This window comes from Neophocaena asiaeorientalis, unplaced genomic scaffold (genome assembly GCF_003031525.2).
Source record: "Neophocaena asiaeorientalis asiaeorientalis breed wild unplaced genomic scaffold, Neophocaena_asiaeorientalis_V1.1 scaffold35, whole genome shotgun sequence".
NCBI classification, from domain to species: domain Eukaryota; kingdom Metazoa; phylum Chordata; class Mammalia; order Artiodactyla; family Phocoenidae; genus Neophocaena; species Neophocaena asiaeorientalis.
Window position 1 is genome coordinate 642610 of NW_020172984.1, and position 26053 is coordinate 668662.

Consider the following 26053-nt stretch of genomic DNA (forward strand, 5'->3'; position numbering starts at 1 on the left):
TAGAATCTCCTTCTGAATGGTCCTCAAGACTATTATTACCATTATTATTCCATCTTTCAATTCCTCTCTGCTTTGAAATATCTATTAATTGCCTATAGAGAAAAATCCTAAACTGAAAGCCTGGTTTTAGCTCCAAAATGCCACACCCTCTCACTCTCTACGTGTGCCTTTGTACAAGCTGTGCCACCAGTTACAATCCCAATGGCTTGCCATTCTCCACCAGGCACGGTCTCACTTATCCTTCACAATCTGACTCACCAAAAGCCTCTGAAAAACCTCCCCCAGCATTGTCATTCTCTCCTCTGTAATCTCATCTAACTTTTTTTTTAATTAATTAATATATTTATTTTTGGCTGCGTTGGGTCTTCATTTCTGTGCGTGGGCTTTCTCTAGCTGTGGCAAGTGGGGGCCACTCTTCATAGCGCTGCGCGGGCCTCTCACTATCGAGGCCTCTCTTGGTGCGGAGCACAAGCTCCAGACGCGCAGGCTCAGTAGTTGTGGCTCACGGGACTAGTTGCTCCGCGGCATGTGGGATCCTCCCAGACCAGGGCTCGAACCCGTGTCCCCTGCATTAGCAGGCAGATTCTCAACCACTGCGCCACCAGGGAAGCCCTAACTTTTTTTTTTTTTTTAATCTTTATTGGAGTATAATTGCTTTACAATGGTGTGTTAGTTTCTGCTTTATAACAAAGTGAATCAGTTATACATATACATATGTTCCCATATCTCTTCCCTCTTGCGTCTCCCTCCCTCCCACCCTCCCTATCCCACCCCTCCAGGCTGTCACAAAGCACTGAGCTGATCTCCCTGTGCTATGCGGCTGCTTCCCACTAGCTATCTATTTTACGTTTGGTAGTGTATATATGTCCATGCCTCTCTCTCACTTTGTCGCAGCTTACCCTTCCCCCATCTAACTTTTAACAGAGCACTATATGAGCTGACATGTCAATCTTTTCCATCAGTCTGCAAGATCAACAAGATGGATCTATTTCCCAAGGGCCAGCACCAATTCTGGAACCAAATTAATCTGGGTCCACATCTGGGTTATCTTAAAAACGGCAGTTGGTCCTATTTAAAATGTATAGGTTTTACACTTAAATGTAAATGTCTAACATTCCTTTTACATTTCAGATGTAAGACAATATGAATAGAGCAGAAACAGTACCGCCTCACACAAACAGCAAAAATAATAATAAATCCAAGCTCTGCTACCTGTTACTATGTAACCTCGTGAAAGTTAGCCTCTCTGAGTCCCAATTTCCTCCTCTGTAAAATGATACCACCAAGCTACCTCACAGCTATACTATGAGGATTAAATGAAAACATACTTGTACCAAGCAAAATACCCTTCATACACAGTAGCTGATAATTTCCTTTCTTCTTCTTTCTACATCAAAGCACAAGATTAAGAAAATCAATGATTTACTAGGAACCACTCTCATCCGTCCCCCCTTCCCTCTTGAGCAATAACTGTTCTCAAAAGACGTTAACTACCTAGGGCAACTAGTTTCTTTCCTCCTATGAAAGCAAACTATACATTTTAAGCAGAACCAACTACAGCGAGTTCCCTGGTGGCCTAGTGCTTAGCATTCAGGGCTTTCACTGCCATGGCCTGGGTTCGATCCCTGGTTGGGGAACTGAGATCCCGCAAGCCGCGCGGCCAAAAAAAAATAAAATAAAATAACCCACAAAACAGTAAAAGTAGAACCAACTAAAGAACTCCAAGTTGAATTCTGATTTACATAGGCTTTATGATTCTTACACAACAGAGCAGTTCTTCATCCTACTCCATGCTAATAGCCCCTCTAAACCTGGGCGGTGTGGATCAAGAAAGACTGACTCCCTAGACTACAGGAAGCTAAAGACTTCATAACTAATGTATTCACTATATTAACAATCAACTTTAAATGTTCCTATTCATTTACTCCTGCCCTTGAACAATATTATAAGATGTTAACACATTTCTAAGTAACCATAATCTAGAAATACTATCTCGGACAGATACAGGGTTTCAAGAAAAGCAAGAGTACACCGATTTTCTATCTCCTTCCTCCTCAAGATATCCCATGGGACAAAGAGGAAACAAAGAGGCTTAGCATGTGTTTGGAGAAGTAGGCTGGTGAAGAACTTTATTTCAACATCTAATACATACTAGTCACTGAGGCAGACACATTTTATATTTAATCTTAATTTAATATTCACAAACTTCGGAATAAAATACTATGATGACTATTTTACAAATGTATAAACTTAAGGTCAAAGTAATTAAACACCCAGTAAGTAGAGGAGTCATAACTCAAACTCAAAGTGACAAAAAACCCTACACTTTCCCCTTCAGAAAACCCTGGCTTCTTAGCAGTGTCACAAGATTACGAAGCTAATTTAATTGTAAGCAGTTATCTTATAATAAATTCGTTCTAACTCAAATTGGCATAAACTTTTAATATCTAGATTGAAATGAAAATGAGGATGCAAAATACCTAAGAACCAAAACGAACAAATTAAAGTCACAAAACACATCTGCTACAATGCAATAATAATGTAGTTGTTAAAGATAATGAACTTTTTTAGGTCTTCCAATATTCACCAACCCAGACCAAAGGAGGTAATGCCTAAGTATGTGCCACTTATAATTCCTCAATACTAAAATATTAGTTGAAATGTTTATAAAGTATTATCTATAAATATACATATTTAGTAGAGCATGATAATTTGAACATAAAAGTTCAATAATACTTTCTTCACAGTTACTTGCTGAGATATTTAAAACTATTAAGATACCATTTCTTGCTGTTCTTACTCTAAGAAAATGTCATACCACCACTGTAAAAGGAATTTTCTATATACGTTGTTCATGAAATACTATTTCTGATACTAAAACTCTACCCACATGGAGCAACTAAGCCCGTGTGCCACAACTACTGAGCCTGCTCTCTAGAGCCCGTGAGCCACAACTACTGAGCCCGCGCACCACAACTACTGAAGCCTGCACGCCTAGAGCCAGTGCTCTGCAACAACAGAAGCCACCGCAGTGAGAAGCCCACGCACAATGAAGAGTAGCCCCGGCTCGCGGCAACTAGAGAAAGCCTGCGCGCAGCAATGAAGACCCAATACAGCCAAAAATAAATAAAATAAATTTATAAATAAATAAAACTCCACCTTACAGTACTTTTAAGTTTTTAAAGTTCTTTCCCACCTATTACCTCATCAGCATCATGCTAATCCTGTGAGGAAGATGGATAGGTATTAATATTCCTGTCTTACACCTAAGGACAAAAGCAAATTAAGACCAAGTTATTCGCCTAAAGTTACAAAGCTAGTCCTAATGGAACCAATTCTGAAAACTAATTAACAACGCTGATTAGATCACAGCCCCTGGCTTTTCTTCTTTAATGATTTTCTAAAAGTATAATAAAAGCAACAATTACTTAAATGGACTGAAATAATTTGTGATATTTTTCAAGTAATCTAGGCATATTAACATATGTGATGCTATGTTTTTTGCAAAAAATTAGCTCCTTAGCACATAAACTTGCCTAATTGTAAAACTGGCTTTTTCCATGAGAAAAAAAAAAGCACACCGTGTATTAATATTTGATTTTAGATGTAATTTTTTTTTTTCTTTTTTTTTTTGCAGTACGTGGGCCTCTCACTGTTGTGGCCTCTCCCATTGCGGAGCACAGGCTCCGGACGCACAGGCTCAGCGGCCATGGCTCACGGGTCCAGCCGCTCTGCGGCATGTGGGATCTTCCCGGACCAGGGCACGAACCCATGTCCCCTGCATCGGCAGGCAGACTCTCAACCACTGCGCCACCAGGGAAGCCCTTAGATGTAATTTTTAAAAATCCAAACCTAGTTCCTCTGAGGACCTCATTATAAAACCAAAGCCCAATACTTATTAAAAGCCTTGAGTGTTTCTCTTAAAACAGAATCAACTTGTATAAGGCTTTAAGACATATATACATATATATTTGCCTCATTTGGCTACTCATTCACCACAAATATCTACCTAAATGTCTCACATTTATCACCCATGGTCTTAACATGGGGACACAAATGAAAAACAACAAAAGTCCTTGTAATCACCTTTAAATCGATCAGTTTAAAATTCACGTTTTAGGGCTTCCCTGGTGGCCCAGTGGTTGAGAGTCCGCCTGCCGATGCAGGGGACACGGGTTCGTGCCCCGGTCCGGGAGGATCCCACGTGCCGCGAAGCGGCTGGGCCCGTGAGCCATGGCCGCTGAGCCTGCGCGTCCGGAGCCTGTGCTCCGCAACGGGAGAGGCCAAAACAGTGAGAGGCCCGCGTACCACAAAAAATAAATAAATAAAATAAAATTCATGTTTTATTTCTATGAGAGGGAAGCTGGCATTACCTAGGATCACTGAGACAAATAAGACTATCATTTCTTTAAAAAGAAGAACTTACCCTCTGGTACTTTCCAACAGAAGCTAACATATTGTAAAAATCTATTTCTATCCAAAACGATGATCAGTAACAACCTAGTGACATTGTTTCAGGCATGCAGAGAATAAGACAGGGTGACCAACTGTCTGGCTTGCCTGGAAATAAGTGAGTTCCTGCGACCTATGACTCTCCGTTTTAAAAACAGGACAAGTTGGCCACCCTTACTAAGGAGTAAAGACACATCTGGATGTCTGGATACTTGACAGCAGGCAGCTAGAGACTAAAGTTTTTTCTGTCCACATTTACCAACAGTCACAAATTCAATTTATTTTTACATCATTCAAGCTCCAGGGAGCAAATAGAAACAAACAGGATACACAGTAGTACTTAAGGAAGGGAGGCATACAGTTTTAATGAAAATCTACTTTCAGGCATTAACTGACCAAAGACTTGTGAAGTGAAATTTTTAAAACTGAATTAACTTTCCCTATTGAAAAATTTCCAACTTTCGCTTTTACACTATTTTTACAAAACTAACAATTTGGGCCAAAATAAAGCCAAGATGTCCCACTCTTTGGTTGGTGTCAACCAACTTCAACATTCTCTTAGCAAGGAAAAGAGAAATCTATCCCTTAAGAGCAGTACTTCATGACCAAGGAAATGATAGACAAGTTTTAAAGAACAAGAGCTAATATTACCTTCCTTCAATATCCCAACTAGTCAAAGTTTTAATTTACAAACACCAACCTGTAGATCAGAGGAGTTTATCACACTTGATTAAACCATTTCAAGCCTAAATGCCCCAGCTGTGCAGCACAGTCCTCTGAAGCCATAGTAATAAGATAACTCACCAACTGGCAGGTGTCTTAGGTTCTACGATTAATGGGTGTCTGCCTGGATGAGAACACATGTATGTGCCCAACAGACGACCTCGTCCTGCTTGGCTAAGAGAGGAGAGAAGCTAAAAAACTAGTCAGTTGTACAGTACTTGTTTTATAATGGAAAGAATCAGACTCTGCCCCAGAGAAGAGACTTACAATTCATGCAGACTTTTAAAATGTCCTCTGTACATATTTTATACCCCAATTTTCACTTACCAGAAAACGACAATAAAGATCTAAGAGGATAAAAACCAATTTTATCACCCCGAAATGAGATATAAGTGAAAGTGAAAATTATCATACTGAGTTCACTGCTTCAAGAATGTGAAGTCAGAGTCACGAGAAAAATAAATCCATATTTAAACCCTCCTATTACATTTAATGACTTGATGTCAGTTTCCACTCAAGTAAAAATCAGTAGTTCATATTTGCGTTCTAGTACACTAATGTATATATCCTTATGTGAAAACTGATACCATGCCACAGTTAATACGGGTTTATAAATATGGAGTTTAAAAGAAACTTACCCTTTCCCTTTGTGCAGCTCTGACTTCCAACCCAGTTTCTATAGAAACAGAAGGACAAGTGCCAATGCCAGAAGTCTGCCAATTAGAACTCATCTTTTAGTTGCTGAATATTAAAGCCATATCCCAAAGTCGGCTATAGGTTTTTGATTGTCAGTAGTTCCTAAAAAGAAACCCAGGAGGAAAAAAAGACATTTTAACCAATTACTATACTTAGAAATGTTCCCTCCTTTAAACTTGGCTATTAAAAAAAAATAGAGGAGGTAGATCCAATACCATGTGTTAATTTTTTTTTTTTAAATTAGGGCTTCAGACATCTCCAAACTTAAGGAGCAGCAAATAGAAGAAAAGGTGTCTCTGAAGGTTCAAAATAACTTTAAACCATTAATATTAAAGAAAAAAACACTCATGTATCACAGAAATAAAGTATTTTCAACCACCAAACCTTAAAGTTCAGATGAATTCATCCTTTTCGTGGAATGAATTTCCAGTAAGATTAATAACACTGCAGAGGGTAAACTTCATAAATGAAATTTGTCAGGAGAGATAAATGATACAGGTAAGTCTCCACTAAAAAATAAAAAAACACCTCTCATGTCTCAGGAGAAATCTATAAATCATAAAACCACCCTAGAAAAGTTTTCTAGAGACACTGACATTGCTGTTCTTAATGAAAAATCCCTCTAAAACACATATGCCAATTTAAAAATTAAAAACTTGTGGGATGAGAATAATCTGGCTGCAATTTTTCATTTGATATCAACATGGTTGCTTGGTTAATGTATTTTAGAATCTTTTATCATAAAAACTTATGCATTAAAAATAGCATTTCTGTATCTAAATTGATATCATGCAATTTACAGTATTTTCTGAACATTCACATTGGTCCATTCCCTTCAATACATACAAATCTTAACATTCATTATTTGTCACTGTGAACTTTAACATAATTAGATTCTTGTTGCTATGTGAGGAAAATCAGTTTATTAATGAAGTTATTATCATACAATTAAAAACAAAAGCAATTAGGAACCACTCTTCAGTCCTGTCCATACCCATGCCCTCCATAGAACGCTCTGAACCTACCTCTACCAAATTTTCTAAATTATGGGGTACCTATCAGTACAGTGTCTCAAATATCCTCACCTGTATCTATAAAAAAATAACATATTCTATCTCACAATGAAAAGAGTGGGCTAGAACAGAAGAGGAGGGAGAGAAAAAAATATAAGTGTAACAAAATAAGCAAGAACCAACCAACTAGGAAAGACAACAATAACCCCTCCCCTATCTTGGTGGCAGAGACCCTCTGGTAGAGAATTAGTCACCAGAAGCTCACTACCTATGAACTCTTGTTCTTACTTTTCTTACTGAAATATTTTTTTTAAATCTTTAAAGTAAATGTCATTGACTAATGCACAAATCTGAGAATCTTATGCATGAGGGATAAGATTCTAATCACCCATTTTTACTACAAAGGACATTTATATATCTGCATCTTAGTAAGTACTTCTCAAACCTTCCAGTACAGAGGAATCACCTAGGGATCTGAGTCCATTCAGTGGGTCTGTGTGAGGCCTTGCAATTCTACATTTCTTAACAAGCTTCTAGGTGATGCTATTACTGCTGGTCTGAGGGCCAAACTTTCAACAGCAGAAATTCTAGAAGACTAAACAATATACATACTCTACTGAATCCAAATTATACTCTGAAAGTTTTTCGCTTTGATGTTCAAACAGTTTTTAAGAGGCTGATTGTGCGTGTGTTGGTCCGTATGTTTAAGATTTGTCTCTAGGGCAGTGGTTCTCAACCCTGGCTACATACTAGAATCACGTGGGCACTTAAAACAACAGTGGGGCCTTGGCAGAGCCCCACTGTACCTAGATCAATTTAAATAATCTACGAGAGACTCCCAGCTATTGGTACTGAAAAGTTCCTCGGGTGATTTTAATGCATAGCCAGGTTTGAGACCTCTGCTACAAAATGCAGAAAAATTCTAAAGAGTGTATTTATTGAAGTGTTTCTCTATAAAAGAATATACACAAATGATATGCTTATCTTGGGAGCAAGGTAAAACTACTGACAGTCAATTTCTATATGCTAAAATACAATTTTATCAAACACTTTTCTCAATATGCCTTAAAAATATGTAATAAAAATATATATTTATATGGTGCCTCAAAGTGTTAATTTTACCTGTAATAATATTTCTACCCTGAACATAGATGCAATAACAAGCTTATGCATGACAGCTTTTCATTAAGCCCCTGGCTTGGGTAAAAGGAAAATCTGCTGGTTTCGTGAGAAAGGTCAGATACTAATTCAGTACTTTAAAATTGTATACACGCATGTAACTGGCTTGCACAGGATGACAGCCATTCCACAAAAACTCTCTAAATTGATTTTTAGTATGGAAGTTTGGTTTGATACCACTAGAAAAATTACAAGTTATGAAATATAGAAAACACGGTCAATGTGTTATAGCAGAAACTATATGTGACTATAGTGTAAACTGTCATGACAGTTTGCTGAAAGCAGTAAGAATAAAAAATGACATGTTGAGAAAATGAGGATGTACAAGGAGGAAGAACTCAGGGTAGTCAACAATTATGAGCCTGAAGAAGAAATAAAATCTCTATTACAGTATTTAAATAAAAGAACACTGCTTATCTCTGAGCAAGAACATATTCACCGTCTTGCAGAGAATTTGAAATGTTCATTTATCTTTGATGTGTAAATGGTTGAAAGATTTCCTGTTTTGAATTACTCATACTGTTTGTCTTCAATTTCTGTAGCTAATTAATTAATTTTTCAAATATTTGGGTACCTATTATATACGAGGCAGTATTCTAGATCTTGGGAATAATTGAAAGAAATCTGAAAGACATTTATTTGTTACTTCCCTGAGACACGTAGTCAAATCTTGATCAAATCACTTCATCCCCCTGCTTAAAACCTCCAATGGCTTTCCACTGCATTCAGCTTTAGAATACAATCTAAACCCTTTGTTCCTGGCAACAAGGCCCTAACTTAGTTTACTACCTACCTCCCTTCTTCAATCAGAATATGAGCTCCATGAGACATAAGGAGCTGTTTTCCTCACCAATATACTCCCAAGACCTAGAATACTACCTGATACATAACACGTACCTAAATATTTGAAGAATTAAATAATTAGCTACACCAATCAAAGACAAACCAAGTATTGATAATTCAAAATGGGAAATCTTTCAACCATTTACAAGTCAAAGATACACTCAACTTTACCTATAATTCCATTGTATCTCAATCCTATTAGTAACCTAGTTAGGAGGTAGTAGAGAAAAGTGATGGTTCATTGATGGAAAACAACTTACATTGTGTACATACACATATACTCACTCAATCCTACAACTGCTTTCAATTTCAAGATAGACTACAATCACATTATTTTTTAGATTAACTGAAAACTCAAGGATACCTCAATCAGTTTCTGGCTATGTACCCCTCAGCCAAGTCATAAAACTTTTCTGGTACCCCTTTAGCATTTCATAAACTAAACAGCAACGCTTCTTCACAGACAGTTATAAGGTAAAATTAAATACTAAGCTAGATTGAATTCCTGGGAGATATAAGTACATGACTATAAAACAATTACTTAAGTGACAATTTTAAGTAATAAATTCCACGGCATTTGCAGTTTCATTCTGCTTGTCTCTTCAATAGCTCTGAATTTATCTTCTGTAAGCTCCTCTCAGCTTCAGAATCTGAACACTATTCTGGCTCTCCTACCTGAGCCTCTTTTCTAGCACCATCTTCCCTTCCCATGCCATAAATATGACATTACCCCAAGTTTATAACTTCAACACTCTACTCTCTGTGGGTTAGTGTTGCTCAACCCATGGCCACTGACCACAGACTACATCAGAATTACCCAGAGGGCTTGTAAAAGAACAAAGACTCCTGGGCCATGTTGGCCCTAACAAAGCCCAGAATTTCTGGGGTTGGAGCCAAGGGCCTGTATGCTTCCCAAGAACCTCAAATGCTGATACACTATAGTATGAAATACACTATCCAGACATTTTCTCAAGTTTGCAGCTTTAATCCCACCCCAGCCGCTGGAAAAAAGTGAGGTATGACAGTACAGTGACCAAGAGCCCAAGCTAGAACAAAAGCCTGGTTAGAACCCTGGCTCTATCACTTACTAGCTGTCAGACTGGTCTGTGGTGAAAAGTGGATGAGACAATGTTTGTCGAGGACTTGGCAGAATGCTATTTAATAAGTGACTGCTATTAGTATTGTTGCTTTACATCAGCACCCCTCAATTGATTATGCATCCTCACTCCCCACCTGCCTAAAACTGGCTTGCCTTTCAGGACTCCCTATTTTGTTGACCCAACTACGTTACTAGTTTTCTAGACTCAGCCTGCATCTTTTCCATGTATCAACTTCTATTATTACTCATGCTTCTTGGCCTGACATCTCAATCCCAACCCCCCTCCACCATTCTATATCCTTCTCTAACTAACAAATTATTTTGTAAAGCCTTTCTTGACCACCCCAGCTTAAAGTTCATATACTCAATCATATACCCATATGGCCAGTAAAAATTCAATTAATCAAATTTGACCTGTGACATCTCTCATAGTTGTCTTATTAAACTATGAACTTTTCTGCCCTGATATTTAACTATTTACCTGTTTATATCTAGTTTCTCCAATTAGAGTACAAGTTGCTGACAGGGGTAGACACTATTTGATACTTTGTTCTATATACTCAGCATCTTAGTTCTTAACATACAGCCAGCATTTAATTTATACAGGAACCCTACCTGAATGCTTAATATCACAGCATTTGGGTACAGAAGCATGTTAAGTAATTTTACCTCAAAATCAAAATCTCTTTTTGGTTGCTTCTTAGCAACAATCTTGTCTGAGGTTTGAAGGAATTTTGTTGCTCAATAAACTCCTCTGCTTAGAACGTATAACTAGGTTATAATCCAAGTTTTTAAGTAAAAATCCTATTTTAACCAGGAAAGCTTAAAAAGAGCAAACTTGAATGGGAAATGGTGGTGATGGTCAGATAAGCCATAACCATATATCCTATTGCAAAGAAGAAAAATAGATGCTGTACAAGCCATAAGCACTAAATTTATTGCCTCAGATAAACAGCTTGTAAATAATAATGTGCCTTAAGCTACTGAAGTGGCAATTTATAAAATCTAGGTTGTTTTACTAAACTCAGGGTAATCCCCATTTTCAATTTTAATACAACCAGACTTTTCAAAATGAGCACAAGTCAACTCAGGGGTGTTCTTGGAACTATTTCCTTTATAGTAGAACCCTAAATTCAGATCATACAAAAGACACTGGAAAAACCACACATATAATTCCAAAGGGCACTTTCCAATTTATAAAACCAGAACTCTAGATCTAATACTCAACCCAATTAATATTTTTTCTTCATGGTGCAGCTGGAAATAAAATGATTTCATGAGTAGTTTCAAAAAACTGTGTATCTTTCCATTTTGCATGACATGGTTTCAGATACAAATAAACAAATGCCCTGTCTGCAACATTTTTTCTTCTTGAAAGATGAAGCCTGAGATCTTAGAAAGATACCAAACATGGAGAAATATGTAGAGTGTAACAAAATCTTCCTCAAATTGCCACAGTGATTTTAAATACTTTTTTACTAATTGTAAAAACTACTTAATGGGCTTTCAGTAGTCAGAGAAAGAAAACACACTGGAAATTAACATTTCCAACAGGAACAAACTGTTTAAAGAAATGTACATGAGAGATCATTTACCAACTCATGTTTTAAAAACTGTTGAAAATGACATACTGAGAACCTAAAAACCATCATACTTCACTTTTCCCCTTTGGAAAGAGATGAAAGACAAAAATCTCATGAAAAAGAAAAATTCTCTTCAAAATATTTGATCCCATTTAAAATAAAGCAAGGAAACCTAAGTTGTATTATACATTCAAGAAGTTGTGCTTGTATTAAGCGGCCAAAGCCTCACACTTGATTTATGTTGGAGGGAGGGGCTGGAAGGGCTCAGAAGGCTGGCAGGGCTAAATGGACAATGAAAATGGTTAAGCGCTAGATCTTCCTCAACACTGCCCATTCACCTCCTAAAGTTGGTTGTAGCTACCTAATTTTATAATTAAATAAATCTCTCTGTGGAAAAAGAAAAAAATTAACTATTTTGGCTAAGTTATCTGTCATTCCCAGTCTGATAATACACTTTTTTGCTATACATACTAAAATATTCTTAACTTGGAGGTTTAGAAATCAGTGTTTGTAATAAGCAACATTTTTACACCAGTTGAGTTCTTCCAGCACCATTAAATCACCACTAAGGGTGAAGGCTATGGCTAAAAGAAAACGTCAATTTTTTGTAGATCCAAATCCATAACCAGGATTTTAATACTTTGGCTCTCACATTAAAATAATTTTTTCAAACGTTAAAACAAATTTAAAAACTTAAAAAACTCAAAATACCAAGTAGAACAAAAGTTCTGGCCTGCAACTTTGTTAATACAACACTTTGGTGAGGGGAGGAAGCTAGTAACAGCAGCAGAGTACCTAAAGACTTCCAATCAGAGAAACATACCCCAAAACATTAAAAGCCCTCACCCTAATAATTATAATGCATTTTGACCTCTAAAAACCCTCTTACCTGTTTACAAGAGTTTATACAGCTGTTTGCCACTGGAACACCACCTTGCAGAGTATAAGCGTGGCATCCTTTGTTGATAATCACCTGTTGCCTAAGTAATCATCATCCCGCATGGAGACAGACAGCACTAGGCCTCTTCCATCCGAGGTTAAAATTCAAAACAAGCCCAACAAGCCTGCATTTCAAGGTGGTCTTCGTCTGCAACTAGTTAAGTTTAAAACTGGCAAACAACAATGGTGTCTGAAGCCAATGGTGCAGCACTGCTGGCTTCCTCTTGAACTCCAGCGTTGTCACTGTGCACCGAAGTCTCCTGCTGCAAACAGGGGAGTTGTTCTCCTGTACTGGAAACAGCTTCCAAAGCTCAGGAGCCCCTGTACAGGATAATGCAGGAACTAAAGGCAAACACTTTTTGCTCCTTAAGGATGCCTCCATTTTTTCCTCACAATCTGTACTACCAACCGAAGTGACTGGGCCTGAGTGTGCGTTCGTACCTATGAAACCGTCACGGTGCATGCACATCCAAGGCATGTGGAACCACAGGTCAAATAAGGCACAGATACCAAGTAACGGTTCTAATTACAAACGCTAGCTCTCAGGAACTCTTCATCCATTCAGAACTAAACCCATCACTGCATAACTCTGGTAAGAAGCCCCTGAAGATGGAGGAGCTCCTCAAATGTGTCAGGAAAGGCTTTATTAACATCATCATTAACATTTAAAACGCAAGCGGAGCATTTCTCCTTCTTTTGGCAATTTGGTGCAAATGTTAAGAGCAAGATAAAGCAATTTCAAACTTTTCTTCAAATTAAAAATGAAACTAAGGCCAAACGTGATGGGTGAACAAAATAAATCAAAACTTAAATTTCAGCAACTCCGGCTCTTCAAACCAGCAAAGCCCCCGACTCGTGCACTGTGGTGAGGCTTACGGTGCTTGCCCCGGCTTCTTGCGTGCCAGCAAACAGCACCATTTCCTCATCAAGTTGAGGACTGAGAAGCAAACGATCCCCTTCACTGCAAACAAAGGGGGTCACAGTAACACTAGTGATCCTTCAGAATTGACACACTGTGATAGTCAAAATGATGGTCTCCCTGCTTCTTGCTCAAGACATACAAGATCTGAGCAGCAGCAAGTACCCCCTCAGCTGCAAACAAAGGGGTCAAAGGTTTGCCGTCAATTCACTTCCAGGCAGAAAAACATTTTCCTCAAAAGAAACAATTTATTTAGAATAAAACAAAAGCAGCTCAACTGTGAGCGCACGTTTGAGTGACAGCTACTTTTAAGCTGTGTGAGCCATAAAAAGGGTTTTTCTTTTCCAGAAATCTTGTGTACACAGCACAAAGCAAGGTCATTTTTTTTCCACTTAAAACACCGGCATTGGCATCACAATAGCAGATACACAACTTTAAGCTGCCATTTTAGTAAAATGCACAAATACTAAACAGATTAGCTTTCTTCCATCAAGAGGCCCATGTAAACTCCACATAAGCCACAACTTCTCTTCAAAAAGGTCCATTAGAGCTTTGAATTCCGTATCTTCATCCGCTGTTCACCAGTTTTGCTTGCGGGGGGGGGGAGGGGAAAAAGGTTATTCAGTACAAACGTTTACAATATTAAAAATATATATATTTCCCCTATGCCATTATAGCTAAACATAACATTAACAAGACCTTCCTGGATAGTCCACCTTGACTTCAAAAAGCACCAATAATACCCACTGGCACAAACCTTGAAATGAATTTACTGTATGAATAGACAACAAGTAGAACAATAGGGTGGATTTTTTTTTTTAAAGACTGCAATTAAGTGAGGATTATAGGACTGAAAATATCCTTGGTACTCATGTAACTGAGTAAAACATATCAGAAAAAAGCAAGTTTACAATCAATTTATAATCAATATATTCTAAATATAACTTAAAAAATGAAACTATAAAAAGGTGGAGTTTAGTCAAACTTTTACCCCCTCTATTTTCATTCTGTAATTTATATGGAGCAATACAGACCTACTCCATTACTGTACAAAGGGGTCAAGATACAAAGCCTTTTAAAAATCCACCTTCATCTGTGTTATCAAAGACAGCAGCTGTTATTTTCTTTTAAGAAAACCCTCATACAAACAATCGCTAAACAGCCAAAGAACACTGTAGGACTTTTACTTTCCAACTCTGTTTACATCATACATGTAAAACTCTTCATTAAGCTAGACAGTTCACCGTAGTTACCTGAAATCATTTTCTCCCTTTAGGCACATCACTATAACCAGAATGTTAAGAGGGTCAGCTCCATTTCTCTTCTTGTTCTCATACCTAACTCCTATCTCCAAACCAAACACTGTGGCAGAGACAGAAAAAAAGTGTCCAGAAATTCTCTCCAAAAATTTTTTCACAAAAAAGGTCATTAAGGCCCTCTTCTCAACAGGATTTCCTAGTTCTGTTACCACAGTTTTTGGTGAGTGGGTTCTATAGGGAACCAAACTGCAGTTCAAGCTGTATCTGCAAATGAGCAATTTCACTGTCTGAAGAAAGTGGATTTAAAATCAAAAAGACAAAAAACAACAGAAAAATTGTCAGTGAAAACCTGCTCATAAAATAGTTTTTAAATAAACCTAAACAAGCGTTTGACTCAGAAAGCAACACACACCTTACTTTTACTATTGTACCTCAAATGATCTGAGTTAAGAAGGTCCAGAGTATATATATTACCTTCAAAATGTGACAAGAGCTTATACCAGCCAGAGAATGGACATTTTAAGATATAATCCTTAAAGGGAAAACTCTATCTACTCTCAGGTGAGAGTAAAAATATACATCTTAAACCAGGAATTTAAATTTTTTGTGTGGAAAACTCTTTATAGGGATCCCAGTTATAACCAACAAAATAATATAAAAAAATTGGCTAGGAGCTGAATGATTAATTTTTCATAAACTTTGAAGTTGTGATTAAAAATCTAAATTAGCTTGATGGTTTATTTTTTTTTTTACCAGTAATACTTAATAAGTCGTCGAATGATATCCTGAAGAAATTCTTTCCATTCATTTGAACTGAGTTCCAAAAAAATCAATTAAACAAATACATTTTTTTAAAGTAAAAGAAACAATTGGTTGTTACAAAGAACATCCAATGTTGAGATTACGAAATTCTGGCTAATGAGAATTAGAACCAGATAGTTTTAGACATTTGTTTTCATTACACTCTGAAGTTTTAAGTAGTTTACCAATATTATGAACCTGCACAACAGAACAAGCAACACAAATTAAGAGATTCATCTGAATGATGGCACTCTGCAGGTACACACTAAACTAAACATAGTTATAATACATACATTTAGAAATGGTATCAAGCCATTGTTTCAAAAACATTGAAGCACAAACTGCCCAGATCTAACAAAAGCCACAATGTCAGATTAAGGTTCAAACAAACATGGAGCAAAACCCACAGTACTCTGCTCTTCGGTAAGCTGTCACATCAACTTAAAAAAAAAACAATAACCACACACACTTTGGATTAGAGTAAAATTAGATGTCATGGACTTCACTCCCTAAAAGAGTAAAATTATTTGTCCAGCCATCTTATCAAAAGATATTCAAAAGTTAATGGTTAGTGAGATTATTTAAACTGGAAAAAATGTATCTAGCCGCAAATTGTACTCTGACCCCACTTACGCACAGACTGCACACTTGCAGAAGTTTCTGAACAGGTGTCTACTCCACATTAGAATGTCAAGCAAAGCCTTTTAAAAGCAAAAAGGACCAAAAGTCTTAATTGTAGGATTTCAGGTATTTTCCCTACAGGCACACCAAGGACCTTTGTGCTCATAGCCTAGTATCTTCCTTCTCTCAAAATGGCTAGTTTTTCCAGTTTAAAAACAAAAAACACAAAAACTTCCAAACTTAAAAAGAAAATTTACAAATGCATAGTGAAAACCAAAAAGGATGACACAGAGTGATGAGGCTTTCATGCTGACATGCATTAGACACCTGTCATAACGGACAATTAAAAATTACATGACGTTTCCCTGGGTTATTATTGGTGCTATTTCAAAACTATCAGCTTTGATAACAGAAAGAAAACAGTTGGGTTCTGCCAGGCTTTCAAGAAGTCACTTACACAGACTAGAAACATGACCATGATCCAAAGGTCCTCAAGTTTCTAATCATAATTAAATATCAAAGGCCTTAGCTAAAGTCCTCAACATTTAAATCACGGGGGAAAATATACCTACAAATGACCTGAGAAACTAGGGCTGGGGGTGATGGGGGTAGATGAAAAAAAAAGACAGACAAGGAAAACACTCGTTACTGTTAAGCAGCAAAAACCCTTGTTAAGAACCAGAAGTTGATATAATCTTCAGTTTTGGAAAAAAACTGTCAGGATGGGCTAAATTATTTTGTATTAATTCCAGGTGTCTGAGAAAATAAACCACTAAAAAAGGGTTTTCCTAAACTGACATTTCAATTTTCTGTGGTTGGACACCAGTGAAAATATAAACATAAAATTTCAAAGATATTCAAAATCTTTTCAATAATGTAATGTCATTGCTAGCGTTTAAATATGAAAATAAAAATACAAGCAAAATTTGGAGAGTATGTCAAAGGCATTTCACGATGACATATGGCTGATTAATGCCCACTGAAACAAAAGATGACTTATGAGCCTGCAGACAACTCTTCTTTCTATTATTGAAATCAGAAATTTGAATGGATACAAAAATAAAAACTCATCTCTGATGAAAAACACAAGTTTTGAAATATGCACAATTAAATTAGAACTGTACCTGCTACATCTCTCTGAAAAAGTCAGTGAAACCACCACCACACACCAACAACTGACCAAAGAATTCTGATTTTAAAAGCACCTACTCACTTCCTGCATACTACTGTAAGCGTAAGACATATGTGGTTTGTAACATACTCCTCAATTTTTACTGAACAGTTACTGCTACAAACCAAAAGTGCATATACAGGATACAGAACTCAAGAACCAATGATAAAAATGTGTATGTTAAAGCAAACTCTCTGGGAATAAACCACGTATTTTAAGAGAAATACTCAAATACCTGAATAAAATAATCACAATGCTATATGATTTACCAGCTTATACTAATGAGATTCCTGATCAAATTTCAGCCACACAAACATTTCTGGTACAGGAATTATTTACCTACATACCAATCAAGCCATTTTCAGGTGTATATTATCATCTTTATATAGTCAGTGGGCTCTTTGTTTTCCAAATTGACTTTTCAAATTTCTGGTTTTGTAACTTGGAGGATTTTTTTAAGCTTAAGGTTAAAAAAGAAAAAACTGCAGAAAAAGAGGAAAATGTTACTCATAAGAGTGGGAACTCCTAATTAAAGTAAATCCATTTGCCTGCTACCTTTAGGGCATCCCTTTCACTTAAAATAATAGCTAAACTCTCCTGACTTCTATTTTAAAGAGGTTTATAAAAATATAAAAAAGAAAGCTACAACTAAACAACTAATTGAAAAGAAAATTTCATCCAATGCTGTATCCCATCACACATCACAAAACAGGAACCATGTCAAAGTACTAAATACAAGTTACATATGGACTTTAAGACGCACCACGGACAATGATCATGACCAGGTAATCTTCTTCAGATTTGGCCAGTGCCTTGGCAGGGGAATCCAGGAACTGCTGGGAGAACTCACAGGGTGGGAAGGCATGAAGGACTCCGGTGTTTTCCTTGTCTTTGTTGCCCCCCACAGGGAGGCTGATCACCCCGGCGGCCTGCTTTTGCTTTAAATAGGACACGAGGTTCCTAAGTGGCCTCTGAGTAGAGGTGGCAGTGTCTGAGGTGGCCGAGGAAGAGGAGGACCTGCTATCAGAACTTCCAGGCACAGCCAGAAGAATAGCATAACCATTGGGCCCTGCCACTTTGATGCGTCGAGTTACTTCATCCAACTTGGGCTGGTCCAAACGAAGACGCTGAGTGATTTTGAGCTGGGCCACTTTGCCTCCAGTTGAGCCCTCCACAAGAAGACTACTAGCCACCTGGAGGTCACCCTGCAACAGATGCATGTTGGAAGGAAAGTTGCTGTTCTTCAACAGAAGCATGCCCTGCCAGGCCAAACAGAGTTTGGGAGAGGCTGCTGCTGCAGGGGCTGTCCCACCATCCTGTTTCTGGGAAGGGGACTTCAGCTTCGATGAAGCAGTGCTGGTGCTGGGTGCACTCCCATCAGACCGGTCTTCTTTTTTCAGAGGGCTTTTTCCCTCAGTGGAAGCAGCTGTCCGGTGCTTCCTATCCCGTTCAGCTGATGCAGAGTTTTTACGGTCTCGCTTGTCACCCTGGCTCTTCTCCAAACTACCTCGTCGGTCTCTGATTGGAGAGGGCCTTTCCAAGAGAAGACGGGAAGATCGATCATTGTCACTGTTGTAGCGATCCCGGCTACTGCTCAATTCTGGACTGCGGTCAGGAGAAGGTGCACAATGACGTTTTCGTGGACGGTCACTCTCCGGGGACCTATCCAGATGACGTCCCCCGCTCTCCTCAGGCAGCCTTCGCTTCCTAGGTTGGTCTCTGCTGCTGGGCAGATCTCGATCACCTCTGTCCCGGTCCAAGGACCAGCCATCCCGCCTGCGATCCAAGCTATCCAGTGGCTCATAAGCAGGCACAGCAGTAGCTGCAGTCCGAGTGCTGCGTTCACGAACTGGGGGCGGGGGTGGCACCCAATCGGAGTCAGGATAAAGGTCCCTATCACGATCTCTGTATAGTAACGGTGGTGTCCTGTCCCGAGCACCCCTCAAAGGGTCAGGTGCCCGGTGTCCAAAAGCATCTGTCACCAGTTCATAATGAGTTAAGGGCAGAGGCTGCAGATATTGCTGCTGGTAACGATGTTCTGTGTCTGCAAAGTCTACTCTAAGGCGACGATCTGGGCCACCGAGTGGGAAGCCCCGCATATGGGTCCAGGCAGCATGAGCTGCATCCAGGCTTTCGTACTGGATATACGCCCAACTATCACCTTTGCGGTAGTCAATGGTGCGTATGGTGCCAAATCGGTCAAACTCCCGTGCCAGGGCAGCAAGAGGCACCCAAGGACCCAGGCCACCTACCCAGAGGCGGGTGGTGGGTGTAGCTTTGCCATAACCAATTTTTATAGGATTCCGAATTATAATTTTGCCAGACATTGCTAGTTTGGCCCGGTGAGACATGTCTAGGTTCTCAAATTTGAGAAAGCCATAGGTACTGGTCTGGCCCCGAGAAGGCCTCTTGATATCTACTTCTGTGATGACTCCGAAACGGTCAAAAGCCCTTCTTAGATCACTCTCTGTCACAGTGATGTCTAGGTTGCCCAAGAAAAGCGTCCGGTTAGCGCGCTGATCATCCTCGGGTGAGATCTCATCCACTTCTCTGAAAGGAGCAGCACCTGCTCCAGCTCCCACCCTTGGCTCCAGACTGTAGGCTGGGCGTACTCTCTCATAGAACGAGTAGTCTCGCTCCCTCTCCAGGTCTCGGGGCAATGGTGGCGGAGGTGGAGGGGGCAGGCGGCCAAGAGCCAACTGCTGCAACCGGTAGTCTCTGTATCCCAAGGCTGCGCCACCAGGGGAAAGTGATCTCTGGCCTCCACCACCTCCTCCAGGGGGGTGCCGGTGACCACCTACAGAGGACCCGACAACACTGGCTGATGGAGGATAAGAATCTTTGTCTAAAGGGGAGCGGCTGCGGCGCCGGCTCACATACACAGCTTCTATCTTCAGGGGCCGGTCATAGAGCACTAGACGGCCTCTGGCATGCTTGGCCGCCCGCGCGTCCTCTGGCCGCCGGAAGTTCACAAAGGCTACTCGCTCATCCCCGCTGCCAGAACCCGAGAGATGACTGATTTTGACACTTACATCACCGAAGCGTTTGAACTCGTGAAACAGTCCGTCCTCCACCGCTTCGTCACTCAGCTGAGACCCCAACTCGCTTATCTTCAATGTCTTGTATTCCCCGCCGTCCCCGCCGCCAGGAGCTGAAGAGGCGGCCCCAGAGGAACGTGACTCCCCGCCTCCACCCCGGGAGCTGCTGCGCGACTCGCCCCCGCCCGAGGAATTTTTGGTGCTTGGGGAGCTGTAACTATGCAAGCGGCTACTGGAGCTGCCCCCACCGGTGTCGTACTCGCGGCTACCACCTCGGCTGCTAGACTTGTCCAGATGAAGGCTGCGCCGCGACCCGCCGCCGCCGTCGGTCTTTCCACTGCTGCTCCCATTGCTGCCACCAGAGCCCCCTAACTTCTTGCTCCGCTCCCCGCGGGGAGTCGAGTCCTCACCACCACGGGAGCGTTTCGGCTTGACTGGGGAGCGCTCTTTTCCCTTCATTGTAGCGGGTCGTCGGAGGTCTTCTCCGCGAAACTGACTAACCCGCCGCCCCGCGCTCGTTTCACACAGCGGAACCGCACGCCGCCATCTTGGACTCCGCCGCGGCAGAGGTTCCCGCCCCGCAGTCTTCATTGGTCAATTAGCTCCTCTCTTCTACAGTCTCATTGGGAAAACTATTTGTCTGTCTTTACATCTCCCCGCGCTCCGGGAAGGCGCCCGCCCGACCACTGTTATTGGGTTCCCAACGCCCTAGTCAGAGTACCTCATTGGTTATAGTCGTTGTCCATCTTAACGGTTCCTCGCGCCAGACTGTAGCTCCGCCCCCCGCACTCTATGGTCACCTGACCCGAAGTCTGGAGGCGTTGATTGGACAAAAAGTCTGCCCTGTAACGGTACTTCTTGCGCGGTGAAAGCGGTGATCCCACCTCCTCATCCTTTTCATTGGTTTACGACCCCGTCCTTCAGCCTACTATTTGGGAAGTCGGGCCATATGTTCTGGCATTTTTTTCTGAGAGGCCGGGTCACTGCGATCTCGCGAGAGAGACAGAGTGCGAGACAGAGAGAGAGAGAAAAAGAGAGGGGGAGGGTTCCCTCCTTCTACCCACTTCTTCCAACTCCTCCGGCGGCTGAAGGAAGTTTAAATCTGATTGGACGTTGACGAGGAAATTGATAGGCCGAAATAACTGTCCATCACTCGCTTAAAGGGGTAGGCCCGTACACTGAGGAGGCTGCCTGAAGGTGAAAGAGAATACGCGCTTGCTCTGCGACGTCAGTTAGACGTCGCGAGACGGTGACCATAAACCAGTTCCGCCTCCCGACGCTTTCTGCGTTCTCCTCTCCAACATTTGTTCGGTCCCGCTGCGTACTTGGTTGTGCTTTGGTCCTCGGACCTCAGAACTTCTGGGCTTCCTACTTCCTACCTGTGTGGGACAAGGGTCTGGGCAGGCTCTCCGGCTGTCGGGACCCACGAACCCTTCAGGAAGCCGTCGCGCAGCGCCCACCCGACACCATCTTACCCCCTCTGGCCTCTGCGAGAACAGCCTGAAAAAGCCCCACCCCCCCATGCGCCAGAAAGCGCTCTGGGGCCCGCGGGGCAGGTGGGCGGGGCCGGGAGTTCACAGTTCGCAAAGCGCCGGCTCACACTAACGTCAGGGGCGGGGCGGAGGCAGGACGTGGGCTCTTGGGGACCCGCAGCGAGGACGCAGCGGAGCTGGGGCGCAGCCCTGGCTCGGGAGCCGGCATTGCTCTGCGTGTTCCGTTTTCGCCTGAGTGCCCCCGGGCAACCCAGGAGAGTCACTGACGCTTCCAGTTTCGCCGCCCGCGGGCGGGGTGGGAACTGTCAGGCCACGGCGGAGGGGTCAGGGCTTCCTGTTTTGTGTTGCAAATTTACGTGGATTTGGGGTTTTGTAGTTCCGTAATAGAGCTGCGTTTGTCTTTCATATGTAGTATCCCTCCCTGTTGAATAATCGAGTACAATTTACGCTCCATGCAGATGTGTCGCGTTTTTTTCTGTGGCTTCTTGTACGTCACCCCACCCCAGGTTAGTCTATACTAGAACCCAGTAGAACAGCCACCTTTCTGTCTGTAAACCCATCTCTTTTAGTTCTTTCAATCGTTAACCGCTTTAAAACCCGACTTTCTTTCCACAGACCTTCATCGTGTCAGACGATAAAGCACTTGCGTGAGGTGCCGGAGACCAAGATGATAACAGGTACAGCCTCTGTCCGGCTGCCCACCGTCTGGTGAAGGGAGGTAGTGCTGAGTTCATCACAGGGGTTAGGTTTCTGCAGTTCTCCCCGATATCCTCCCGGCAGAGGTTAAGAGGATTCTTGTATTGATCCTCTTAACCACACCTCTCAAGATCCTGTCTGTAAGGAGAGAATGTGAGATGTTTTTTAAAGGCATTTTTCAAGGTAACAGGGTCCCCCAAACGGAAACCTAAACTTGAAACTTTTAAGATTAGGGACTGCAACCTGTTTACCCCAGCCTTAGCCATCCTTCTTTTTATTAAGTAATCTTGAGGAAGGTGAAGATATGAGCCTTTTGTCTCTTGATTACATCAAAAAACTTGAAAGAAGCCCAGTATGTAAAAGCATATCTATGATATTGTATTGTGTAGACATAGTCATTGTATTAAAACCAGGTAGTGAAATAACTTAATGAGACATAGTACGATGTGTATAATATGCTACCATTTGTAGTTTTAAAAAATGATATACCTGTATATGTTTGTACATTTTTTAATATATATTCATAGAAACTTAATTGAGAATACTTAGGAAGTTGTTACTGAGATCATGCTAAGGAGGGGCTAGGTGGAAAAAGACAAGTTTTCGTTCTATACCTTTATGCATTGTTAAAAGAAAACTTGTTTACCATGTGCATGCTATTGCTGTTTCATTGTTTTCAAAATAGCAATTATTTTTAGCTTTCCTTAAAAAACTTTTTATGGAAAAACTAAAAAATATACAAAAGTAGAATGCTATAAAGAATTCTCTTGTGCCCAACACCCAATTTCAACAGTTTTCAAATCATGTCAATCTTGTTTCATCTACACTGTCCTCTTGCTCTTCCCCCTCTTCATTATTTTGTTCCAGGCTTATCTGCCCCTGACATGGAATCAGCCATTTCTCCTAGGAGTTCTGGTTCCTTTAGTGGGAAATGATACAGATAGAAATCTGGATGCTAGGGAATTAAAAAACACACATTATTCAAAAGAAAAAACTTTGCCTAGTTAGGGGGGTTCAGTTTTCATCTGTTTCAAGGTTATAGTAACACAACACAAAGTTGAAGTTAAGCCATTATCTGATTACTTTAATCAGTGTTATAGCCAATCCAAATAAATCAGGTTCCATCCAAGGTGACTATTTTTGGCCTAAATTGACCTGCTTAGATGACTCACTGATCAAAAAAAAAAAAAAAAAGGACCAAATAAGTATAGTTTCCCAAATCTCATCATAGGGACTGAGGGAGCACAAGAATTGAGGGAGAGAAGTCAGAGAGCAATACCAGTATGTGTGGCAGTGCCTGAGGCTCTGCTAGGTTTAGTGGCTTGCCATTTGAAATACTAGGGAACTTGATGGACGATACTGCCCACATGTGGCTGCAGTAGGAAGGTTTATCTAAGGGGTGGGGAGCTGACAGCCTGTCTGGTATCAAGAGGACTGGTAAGTTTAATGGGTAGACAGAAAAGGACTGGATTCCATTATCAATAACAGAGCCAAAATATAGTCTGTGGGGTGTGTGTGTGTGTGTGTGTGTGTGTGTGTGTGTGTGTGTGTGTGTGTGTGTGTAGGTAGGACAGAACTAAATAATGACATGATATGTTGATCCAAGATGTACTTAAAATAAGTGATTTATTTTGTTTTCATTTTCTCTGTGTTTTTTAAAGTATGAAGTGGTTTAGTGAGGTTATATCAGCCTATGTTCACACATGCACTTTAGAGAGAGCTGAGAGAAGATAAAAGTGACCCATGGTTTAGAGGGCCAAGACTTTAAACACTTTTTCTTGTGTTGGTGAGCGAGTTGTTGAGGTCCAGTCCAGGCTTTCATCTGGTCTCCTTGTGATCTATGGCCAGATTTGTGAGGATAACTGACTGTGAGGAGGATCTTTCAGCGGTCATGAAAACACAGTTAAGCTACCAAGCTATCATAGCAGCATGTTGATCTCTCCTTTTAGTGCCTTGTCGAAAACGAAGAAATAGCGTTGAGGAAAAGCTGCCATTGCCCATTGTGGTGTCAGTGTTGGCCCCTTGGAGCTGTACAACTCAAAGGCCCTAGAGGACGCACCCAGCAGGAGATTGCCCACAACTAGCTGTCTAAATGCAGTGCTTTCTCCGTCTCCTTTAAAATCAGTTTTAGATTAAAAAGGAAAGCAAAATAAAAGTTATGTGCATGGAAGAAAGCTGTGCAATTAAAAGGTATCAGTATGTTTTCAATCAAATGTGTTCTTTCCACCCTCTTCCTTCCTAGGTTTTATTGTTTGTGTATCCTCAGTACATACAGAGACAGTTATGACTGCAATATGAAATTTATCTTGGGAGCCGAGAGCCCTTTGATTTCCCTGACAGATACAAAAAGGCCTGAAGCTGGGAATTTAAAAAAAAAATTTTCCCACTCACAGTAGTGGATTAAAATTTTCTGCTTCATTTTCTTTCATAAAGTGAGTGGTCTCCTAACAGTAAGGTTTGTTTTGTTTGCTCTACAGAAAAAGTGTGTATTTTACCCATAGACATATATGAAATCCCTAAAATAGCGAACAATCATTTGGGACACAGTTTGCATTATAAAGTCACTTATTTGTGGTTTGTAGAATTTTTAAAAACAGCTTTATTAAGATATAATTTACATACCATAAAATTCACCCATTTAAAGCATACAGTTCAGTGGTGTTTAGTATACTTAAAAAGCTGTGCATATGGTTCATCCTTTAACATTGTTACAGAAAGCCTCTGTTATAATTTATCCTACATGACTAAGCCCTAATACAATTATCTCTTTCATTTATTTAGACATAGGGCAGTGTCTAAGAGCATGAACTCTGGAAACAGCCAGGCTGGATTAAATCCCAGCTCTGCTGTGGGTCTCAAGAGTTACTGTTAATCTCTCTGGGCCTTTGTTTTCTCATCTGTAAAATGGGAATAATCATAGAACCTCTTTACTGGGAAGATTAAGTGGGTTAAAACACACAGTCGACCCTCAGTATCCACAGGTTCTGCATCCTTGGATTCAACCAACCGTGGGTCACCTGACTGTATTAAGAGCTTAGAAGATGTCTAGTGGTGGTGCAGTGTATAAGACTCCGCGCTTCCAATGCAGGGGCCCAGGTTTGATCCCTAGTCAGGGAACTAGATCCCACACGCGTGCAGCAACTAAGGAGCCTGCCTGCCACAAGTAGGACTCAGTGCAACCAAATAAATAAATATTTTTTAAAAATTATTACTCTAAAAAAAAAAAAGAACAGTGCCCAGTACACAGTAAGCATGTATTGCTATTGCTAGTATCTTTTCTCTCTGAACTTGAGTACACAGAATTGGATTAATCATAATCCTTAGTTCATGACACATAATCATCAATGGTCCGTCCATGGGCCTTTAAACTTTTCATTTACTTATCAAGAACATAGTGAATACCCATGAACCTATCATTCAATGCAAGAAAAAGACAGTTATCAATAATCTACATCTACATAAATGTTCCTCCCTTACCCACTGCCTACCCTCATAGATGGCTACTATCCTGAATCTGGTATTTAGAAA

General features: G+C 40.5%; 2 protein-coding genes across 4 annotated transcripts in view; one reads left to right on the plus strand and one right to left on the minus strand.

The window, feature by feature from the left end:
• The window catches only part of SLC16A4 (solute carrier family 16 member 4), a 48325-nt gene extending 23169 nt beyond the window's left edge, over nt 1–25156 (plus strand). The window contains exons 9-10 of one of the 3 annotated variants that reach the window (XM_024742145.1): nt 22445–22506; nt 24475–25156. In XM_024742145.1, the coding sequence (XP_024597913.1) occupies nt 22445–22467 (23 nt within the window). In that variant the 3' untranslated portion in view covers nt 22468–22506; nt 24475–25156. Of the gene's footprint in view, nt 1–6115; nt 7941–22444; nt 22507–24474 lie in introns of those variants that run through there. The other 2 variants (XM_024742144.1, XM_024742143.1) reach the window with 2 other exon arrangements.
• On the minus strand, nt 13388–21088 carry RBM15 (RNA binding motif protein 15). The gene is made up of 2 exons (XM_024742140.1): nt 18062–21088; nt 13388–14036 (listed from the first exon to the last, which is right to left on the minus strand). The coding sequence occupies exons 1-2, from the start codon at nt 20925–20927 to the stop codon at nt 14014–14016; spliced, it is 2889 nt and encodes a 962-aa protein (XP_024597908.1). The 5' UTR covers nt 20928–21088; the 3' UTR covers nt 13388–14013.
• Nucleotides 25157–26053: the final 897 nt, after the last annotated feature.